At 44.5% G+C, this 9,694-nt stretch overlaps 1 protein-coding gene across 5 annotated transcripts in view; it reads right to left on the reverse strand.

Moving 5' to 3' along the window:
- The window catches only part of DENND2A (DENN domain containing 2A), a 102,340-nt gene that overhangs the window by 65,358 nt on the left and 27,288 nt on the right, over nucleotides 1-9,694 (reverse strand). For 4 of the 5 annotated variants that reach the window (XM_042973692.1, XM_042973683.1, XM_042973680.1 and 1 more), the window contains exon 3: nucleotides 6,156-7,310. In XM_042973692.1, the coding sequence (XP_042829626.1) occupies nucleotides 6,156-7,310 (1,155 nt within the window). Of the gene's footprint in view, nucleotides 1-6,155; nucleotides 7,311-9,557; nucleotides 9,639-9,694 lie in introns of those variants that run through there. The other variant, XM_042973689.1, reaches the window with a different exon arrangement.

Here is a 9,694-nt window from a genome sequence, read left to right on the forward strand (position 1 = left end):
TGTTGAAATTTTGGTCAACATAGTTATTTGGCTTCATAAGGATCTAAAAACTCCATCATAGGATTAAATTAAACTAAAATGAAAAACCTGCATGCCAGGGGCACCTGGGTGGCTCAGTCAGTTAGGTGTCTGACTTTTAATTTCTGCTCAGGTCATGATCTCTGCTCAGGTCATGATCTCATGGTTTGTGAGTTTGAGGCCAGCATCGGGCTCTGCGCTGACTGCGTGGAGCCTGCTTGGGATTCTCTCTCTCCCTCTCTCTCTCTGTCCTTCCCCACTCACCTGTGAATGCTCTCTTTCTCTCTCTCAAAAAAAAACAAAAAAAAAACCAAACCCTAAAAAAAACCCAAAAACCAAAAAACTGCATTCCAGTTAAAACATTTTGGGTATACAGATACATGTAAATTCAGGATGCTGCTTACACTTAAAAAATAGTCACTTTCCTTGTTAAATGTAGGCCTTCAGGCATTCCTGCCAGAGTTATTCAATGCACGCCATAGAACATACACAACCAAGTTAATGCTGCTGTAGGAACCTTATCTTTGGAATTTCCTGACATTTAAGGGTTTCTCATTTCCCATTTTAGGATTGAAGGCATAAGTCCTTGCATTTAATTTCCTGGGGCTTTAGCGAAATGAAGAAAGGAGGAAGGGGAGAGAACACAGAACAGAGGAGAAAGGGAAGAGGAAAAAAAAAGAAGAGAATGTCCAGAAAAAAGGCATTTTCTCAAACTGAGAATCTCAGTCCACTGGTTTGGCTCCTGCAAGAGTGGACCCGTCGGCCTATGAAAATAAGCTGAATACGTTCTCTGAAGTGCACAGCCTGGCCATGTAATTCTAAACCCTCCTAACCTCAAAATCCTTAATCATTTCTTTCTTCAGCCTTGGCTTGGCTCTCCTGCCTCAGAGAGGACAGTAAGTCAGCCAAATCCTGAGTTGAGCCTCTTCTTTTTTTTTAAGAGATAGGACCACAATAAAGAGCACACTTTATTATTTTTTTTTAAGTAGAAAGTGAACATCTTGCCCTAATCACCCCCACTGTACTATTTTAAACAAAAGGAAAAATCCAAAGCCAAAATTCTTAAACACAGCTGATGCAACCATAATCAAACTGGCCAAGAAAAATTTCATCTTTGGACTGAAACTAAGTAACTTTAGCTGGTTTTAAAGAGAATGCTGGAACACTGAAAAGAGCAGATGGTAGCTACGAGAGAAAAGATAATGGGAATAACTGCTCACCAGGTTGATCTGTCTGCACAATGAGGACACAGCAGAAAGACTCTGGTTTCCCAGAACCAACCAACCTGCCCCTGGGAGAGGGGGGCTTTTTTTTTTTTTTTAAACGTTAATTCATTTTTTGAGAGATAGAGAGAGACAGAGCACAAGCGAGGGAGGAGCAGAGAGAAAGGGAGACACAGAATCCGAAGCAGGCTCCAGGCTCCGAGCTGTCAGCACAGAGCCCGACACGGGGCTCGAACCCACAAACTGTCAGATCATGACCTGAGCCGAAGTCGGACGCCCAACCAACTGAGCCACCCAGGTACCCCGAGAGAAGGAGCCTTTTTGGAGGAACAGCCCAGGAAGGGCACAAAGAGCTGCTGTCACAACACACTGGGGGCATGAGCAGCGAGGTCACCAGAGCACTCATGCACCTGGGCTTTGGCACTGGTTTGGGAAAGGATTTAGAACCAGAGATGGGTACGAGCTTTCTCAGAACATCAACACGGAAGCTCCAAATTCTTCTATGGATTCTACATACCGATGACACTAAAGCCTGGTGAAGACCAGTCCCATTTATGGAATACTGATACAAAAATCTTAAATAGAGTAATAAACCAGGACCAAATGGGAGTTCATCCCAAAAATGTAAGAATGGGTCAATATTAGGATATAAAGTCATTGCTCGTAGGTCAGAGGATAGGAACCATATGATCATACAAAGCTACTGAAAGTAACTTGACAAAATCTGACGTCCAATTCTAATCTTTAAAACTCTTAGTAAAAAAGGAAGTATAAATGAAAATACCTTGATTCCATAAACACATACCTCAAACAAGAGTACCCGTGAGCAGAACACCAGCAGCATTACCATGAAAGTCAGGGAGGACACAGGGCTGTCCACTGCTATCAGCACTATTACTTAACCCTGTTCTGAAAGCATTAGCCAGTATGACTCAGAGAAAAAGTTCAGAGATTTAAAAGAAAAGGCAAAATGATCATTCTTCGCAGACGATATTGTATACATAGAAGATCCAAGAGAATCAACTGACAATTAGCAACAGTAAAAAATTTCTTGAAGGGGTCTCTCAAGAGAATAACATACAGGGGTGCCTGGGTGGCTTAATTGGTTAAGTGTCCAACTTCGGCTCAGGTTAGGATCTCACATTCGTGAGTTCGAGCCCCGCATCGGGCTCTGTGCTCAAAAATGAATAAACATTAAAAAATAAAAAAAGAAACTAGGGGCGCCTGGGCAGCTCAGTTGGTTAAGTGGTGGGCTTTGGATCGGGTCGTGATCTCGCTGTCCGTGAGTTCGAGCCCCGTGTTGGGCTTTGTGCTGACAGCTCAGAGCCGGGAGCCTGTCTTGGATTCTGTGTCTCCTTCTCTGTCTCTGCCCCTCCCCCACTCACGTGCTGTCTCTCTCTCTCTCTCTCTCTCTCTCTCAAAAATAAATAAACATTAAAAAAATAACAAACTAACATATGTTGTGTGTGTGAAATTTGATAGTGACATCTAGAACATTTGGAACAATACATGCAAGAATAGTCAAGATATTTTTGAAAAAAGGAGGATAATAAGGAAACAAAAAGGGGGGTTATAATTATTACAAAGGTGAACAACTGGCCACTTTTTTTTGGTGTATGACAGGAGAGTGTACATAGTATGTCAAAGAGAATCAACTGATGACTAGGAACAAGAAGAAATTTCTGTAAGCTCTACTAGATATTCAACATACTATGAGGTTAAAATAATTAAAATAGATTGGTACTAAAACAGAAATAGCTACTCTAAATATTAAACAGAATAGAACCAGAAAAAAATAATAGCAGCTTACATGTATTAAGCATTCACCATATTCCAGGTTCTATTTTCACTTATGTTTACACATATTTATTCATCCAATCTTCACAACAAAGCTGTGAAGTGGTTTCTAGCGTTATCGCTATGTTACAAAATAAGTAAAATGAGGCCAAGACAAATTTAGTAGCTTGTACAATGTCACACAGCTAGTAAATAGCAGATCTAGTAAGTTCTCTGGCTCTAGAGTCTTCTCTAACGCTATATGCTATTCACCCCAGCATTATATGTAAATTGGAAACAACTGAAGCACCTGTCAGTAGAGGAATGGTTAAATATGGTTTATCCACATGAGGTAAAGAATGTAGCAGTTCAAAAAGGAAGGTGAAAAAAAAAAGCGGCAGCACTGAAAGATCTCCGTGATATCCTATGTAAAAAGCAGTATATATAGCAGGATTTCTTTTTTAAAAGGACGTAATTTATATCTATCCCCCCCACCTCGAATATGCAAACTTTTTCCACCGGAAGAGAACATAAGAAATTATGTTTCTTACAGCAAAACAATCCTACCTGACAGACCATGCTGAGTAGGAGAGTGACATGACTGAATATATTTCTAGAAAACTCCTCTGGCTGTTAAGGAGGAATATATTAAGCTGGAAGGTAGACAACAGATAAGTAGTAAGAGAGCAGATGGAATCAGATTCAAGATAATGTTTAAAACTAGAACCGAAGAGCTTGCTGATGAATTAGATGAGGGGTGTGTGGAAAAGAGAGGAATCACAAATCACGCCTAGGTTTTTGGCCTAAGTGCAATGAAGGATGATGCCTTTAACAAGATGGCAATTATCTGGCCTGGACTGGGATTTAGACTTAGACACATTCAGTCCAAACTGTCAGATAACCAAACGGAGAACTGTGCAGGACATGACGGTGCAAACCTTCACGAGAGGAGGGAGTCAGGGCTGGAGAGATACATCTGGGGATCGCAAGCAGGTAACTGACATTTAAAGCCATGGGACTGAATGAGATCATTTAGGGAGTGATGTAGATGGAGAACTAGCTGCTCTGATCCCGGGATGGTGTGTCGGGCGTGTTATTCCAACACTCAGGGAGAGAGGAGAACAGAACTGAGCAAGAGACGGTGAAGTAGGGCCACCAGGGAGGTAGTGACCTAGAAGCCCAGGGAGCACAGTGCTTCAGGTGGAGGGAGTGAAGTCGTTCCTCAAATGCCAAGAGATGTCATGTAAGAAAAGAACAGGGAACGGGCTGTTGGATTTAGTGAGATGGGGGTCACAGGTGGCCTTGGGTCAAGGGAAGTTTCAGGATAAGTGGCAAAAGCCCAACTGCAGTGAGTCAAGGGAAACACAGAGATGAAGAAGTGGTGACCACAGCAGGCACAACGGGTTTGAGTTTTGTACTGTAGCTGGTTTCCAGATTAGTGGGTATCAAACCAGTTAGCACATAACAAAAATGGACTAGACATTAGTTCTCAAAGCAGAAAGGAAATGGTTTTCAAAGCACAGATTTTAACTTCAAGCATTCACGTTTTATTATCTAATGTATTATTTTAACATTATAAAATACAGTAAAACCTTGGTTTGCGAGCATAATTCGTTCCGGAAACATGCTTGTAATCCAAAGTATTTGCACGTCAAAGTGAATTTCCCCTAAAGAAATAATGGAAACTCAGAGGATTCGTTCCACAACCCAAAAATATTCAGATAAAAATGGTTACGATACTGTACTATAATACAAAATAATAAAGGAAATACAAAATATAAAGAAAAGTAAACTAACCTGCGCTTGCCTTTGAAAACCTTCGAGGCTGGTGTGAGGGAGACAAGAGAGAGGAGGGTTATTGTGTAGGACGACTATCACTAACGGATGTTGACTACACTACATATTAATAAACTCTTGTCACAGACTGTATTTAAAGTAACTGGCAATTAAGGCAGCAGAGAAAAGGGTCTATATCTGCAGGCAGCCTGACCTAGAATGAAGCAAAGCATTCCTAAGCTTACTCTTGTATGGAAAAACAAAGGACTTTGTGCTTTGAAGTGACAAAATACACTCATGCCAGTTGTGGGCACCTTCCAGCTTTCAGAAAAATCACTGATTTCTGCCAAACGCTGTGGCATGAGACGGAGCATCCAAGCATGGGAGAGGATCACCCATAATTCTGCAGCGAGCAAGCGAGAGAGACACAGAGAGACAGAGAGAGAGGGAACCTTGGCTCAGTTGTGATCATGTGACATTCAGCATCACGTACAACTCGTACTGCAAGATATCACTCGTTTATCAAGTTACAATTTATTACAAATGTTTGCTTGTCTTGCGGAACAGTCGCGGAACAAGTTACTTGCAACCCAAGGTTTTACCGTATTTAGTGTGTGCATCTTTTAGCATGTATAAATGAGGAAACTGAGGTTTCAGGTTCAATAACTTGTTCAAGGTCACATAGACAGACTGTGACAGGGCCAAGGTAGACCCAGGCTGTGTGTTTCTAGAGCTCATACCAGGAAAAAAACATGAAAAAATGAGCCAGTGGAGATTCAAAGCACCATGCACGAGTTGGGGATGGTGGTGGCAGAATGAGTTGTTGGCACCAATTACTTAATTGCCAGGGTTAACACGAGTTTTCGTTGAACCCTTGGTTAGTGTCAGAATGACAAGGACTTATCACATCCAAAGGTAATTTTTCAAAGCAAATACTCTTTTTTGACGACAGAGAACACAAAACACATGCATCAGCTATCACATCTCCAGGTTTAATCAATAAACTATCTCAAGCCACGAACGGTCTCGACCAACTACAAGATCCATCAGCACAATAAAACAAACAATGAGGGGTGTCTGGGTGGCTCAGTCGGTTGAGCATCCGACTTTGGCTCAGGTCATGATCTCACAGCTCGTGAGTTCGAGCCCCGCGTCGGGCTCTGTGCTGACGGCTCAGAGCCTGGAGCCTGCTTCTGGTTCTGTGTCTCCCTCTCTCTCTGCCCCTAACCCACTCACATTCTGTCTCTGTCTCTCTCAAAAATAAACATTAAAAAAAAAATTTAAAACAAAAACAAACAATGAGGCTCACAGCAGTCGGGATGCAGCATAAACTACTGGAGCAGACAGCCACCTGTCACCTACCTGTGGTCAGCACTGGGTTTCGGTCTTCCGGTCCACAGTCTTCTGTTCACAGAGGAGGGCGGGGGAGAGGAGGGCAGGGGAGGGGGAGGTAGAGAAGGCAGAGGAGGCAGGTGCCTCTTGTCCTTCCTGAAGCCTGGGTTCCCGTCCTTGTCCCCTTCTCCGTCGTGTTTGAACGTTCTCCGGGGTTTGGGCAGGGGGTTGATGAAGGGTTTGGCGGGGGGGCCCTCCGAGCCCCTGTCCGCACTCTCCAGGCTCCGGTCGCAGGGCCTCCTGCACGAGCCTTTCCTTTCCTCTGCAGCCTCAGGGGCGAGCTCCCTGGCTTCTAGGTCCCAGTGGTGGGACCTGAATTCAGAGCCACGCCAGCCCCCTCGGTTCTCAGGAAGGGCGGGCCCCTCCTCGGCCTTGTCCGGCAGGCAATGTGGGGAATAACAAGTCCCTGGTAACTGGGGATCCAACCCTGCCGACCCATCCTTCAGAGCCTGCTCGAGTTTCTCCACCTGCCTCAGCACGGAGAGGCTGTCATTCGGCAAGCGCTGTTTGCCCGGCCGCGGCTCGCGGCCTCTGCCCAAGCTGGGAGCCAGCTGCTCGGTGGGCTGGCTGAGGTCTTGCCTCGGCTCTGCATCCTGTCCCCTGACTTTCACAAGCCCTTTATTCCTCTCATCCTCCTTGCTCTCTGCTTCTGGCCTGGTTCCATCCTGAGCCTCCGTGCCGCACGCTCTCACACCGTCACTGCTTCTCCCCATCACACAGGACGTCAGGTAATCCTCTTGCCCGTCTGCTTTCCTGCCGGGGGCAGGAGCGGGCAGCTCTTTTCTCCCTTCCCATTCGGATATCTTGTCCTTTATGCTGAGGGGCTTGGGCCGGGCCCCGCCTCGGGCAGAAAGGCAGGGGTTCTCGACACCGCCGAGCTGCCTCTTGCCTTTTGCCTTGCTGGCTTCTTTAGCATTGAGATCTGAAGCTGAGTCGCTGATGATCATATTTGAGCTGAACATGTTCTGCTGAAAACAGTCCACTCTTGACTCTAGCATCAGGTTATTGAGACTTTCCAGTGAGCTCCTTGTGGGGGGTGAATCCTGATCAGTCTCTGGGGAAGGAATGGGGGACCTAAATGGCCTTCGAGGGTCTTCCCCAGCCTCTGGACCTTCCACCTTGACCCTGGACAAAAAAGACAAACACTGGGTGAGGCATTCTTGGTTATTGTTCTTGGCTGCTCATAAAGATTTGCTAAAACTTCGATATAAATGTTATATGCTAGTTGTAAGTCACAAACATTGAAACCACCACTTTAAAAAGATCACTTTGTTGGGGCACCTGGGTGGCTCAGTCGGTTAGGCGTCCGACTCTTGATTTTGGCTCCAGTCATGATCTCACTGTTCACGGGACTGAGCCCCCCATCAGTGGGCTCTGTGCTCACAGTGCGGAGCCTGCTTGGGATTCTCTCTCTCTGCCCCTCCCCTGCTCACTCTCTCTCTTTCAAAAATAAATAAACATTAAAAATAAATAAATAAACATTAAAAAATTATCTTGAAAGAAAAGCAGAAAAACATTTTTAAGCTAGTCTAATGAGAACAGGAGTCTCTATGTTTTTGAATACAAAACATTCTTCCACCAGCAAAGGTTATAACTAAGCAGAGTGACCTTGGACATGCCATCATTAGCAAGCACACATGGACCAACTTCATGGTGCACATTTTTTGAATGGGTGGTTCTGACAATATAGGAATTCTGAAACTCCAGTTAAGGTTCACAGTGAGAGATGGATAATTTCATGCATTGTTAGTATTTAGCTTCCTGTTCGAAGACTAAGAGTTCTTTACATGCAGACTTCTCCCTCCACCGGGACATTAGCACGTAAATTGTGTTGCTGTTCACGGTTACACAGCATAAATTAGAAACTTGTGCAAACGCAAACACATTTTCATATTTTAAATATGGCTATCAAAGCAGAATTCCTGATTTAAATAAACGATCAGAATGCACGAGAGAGTGCTTACAAAAGAGAAACATATTTTTTAATTGCCCTGTCACCACTGAAGACATTAGCATGAATTCAGATATCAGTCAGAAGCAAAAGCAGAATCAGTTTGTTGACATATTACTGAGAGTTCAAAAGGCAGAAGTGAAAGTCCTTACTCTCACAGTGCTAGAAGCAAGATGAAGAGACAGGACAGACACGCATTCAGAGAGAACAATTCAGGCTAGTTCATGCTTAAAGACAGTGGATGAGAGGGACGCCTGGATGGCTCAGGTCACGACCTCACGGTTTTGTGAGTTCAAGCTCTGCACTGGCTCTGTGCTGGTGGCATGGAACCTCCTTGGGATTCTTTTTCCCTCTCTCTCTGCCCCTCCCCAACTCACGCTGTCTCTGTCTCTCTCAAAAATAAATAAACTTTAAAAAAAAGACAGTGCATGATAGAATAATAATCGTTAATATCATATGTACTATTAAACATCATTGACAGCAAATAAATATGGCTTTCGAGTCAGAGGGACCTCAGTTTCAATCTTGGCTCCATTTTTTTTCATTTTAAAATAAGAAACGTCCCTCCCTTCTCTAGACTGCAACTTGAATGGTGCAGAGGCCAAATTTATCTTGTTTTCTGTGCCTAGTACACAGTTGGTAGTCAATTATTTACAAAATGAATGAATGGATGAGTTAATATTTCTAATGTTCCCACATTATAGCACACAGTGTAGGTTGTGATATTACTAAGTGGCAAGCAGTGTTTTTAATTTTTTTTTTAAGTTTATTTATTTTTGAGAGCGACAGAGAGAGGGAGAGAGACAGAATGCGAGCGGGGGAGGGGCGGAGAGAGAGGGAGACCCAGAATCCAAATCAGGCTCCAGGCTCTGAGCTGTCAGCACAGAGCTTGCCGTGGGGCTTTAACTCACAAACCGCAAGATCGTGACCTGAGCCGAAGTCAGCACTTAAACGAGCCACCCAGAAGCCCCGGGCAAGCAGTGTTATTGTAGTGATTACTGTTCTTGTCTAAGATCCCAAACATCTGGAGTGACCTCACAATCACTGAGGCCCTATGTAAAAACTTCTGAAAAGGAGAAAGGATGGCTTGCTGGAAGACTGCACTGGATTTACGAAGCTCAAGCAAGAGAGGCAGGGATGGTGAAACCAGATGCAGAGTGCCTTCTCCACACAGTTGCCGCACCCAAGAGTTTCTCAAGGTCCTGTTTCCAGGACTCTATGGCTCCAGAAGGGACTAGGGCCTGGGGTGCAGAGCTGTGAACAGCCCAGCGGTCGTCAACCCCTCTGAAGAATGAGACAGACAATCAGAGGAAAGGGCTCCATCTGGACAGAAAACAGCATCGCTGAGATAAAATGGGCAAAGCTGGCTTTGCGGACAGATGCAGCTGTAAAGCTTTACGGTGCAAGTATAATTCAAATACCCGTGCATCCTAGTAGTTAGAAAAATAAATCCTGGGCTGGGAAGCGTATCGGGGAGAGGCCTGAAGCTGCCATGCATCTGTCCTCTCGACAACTGGACATCAGTCAGACCTTCCCTTGACCACTTTGGCCTCAGGTC

This window comes from Panthera tigris, chromosome A2 (genome assembly GCF_018350195.1).
Source record: "Panthera tigris isolate Pti1 chromosome A2, P.tigris_Pti1_mat1.1, whole genome shotgun sequence".
In the NCBI taxonomy this organism is placed as follows: domain Eukaryota; kingdom Metazoa; phylum Chordata; class Mammalia; order Carnivora; family Felidae; genus Panthera; species Panthera tigris.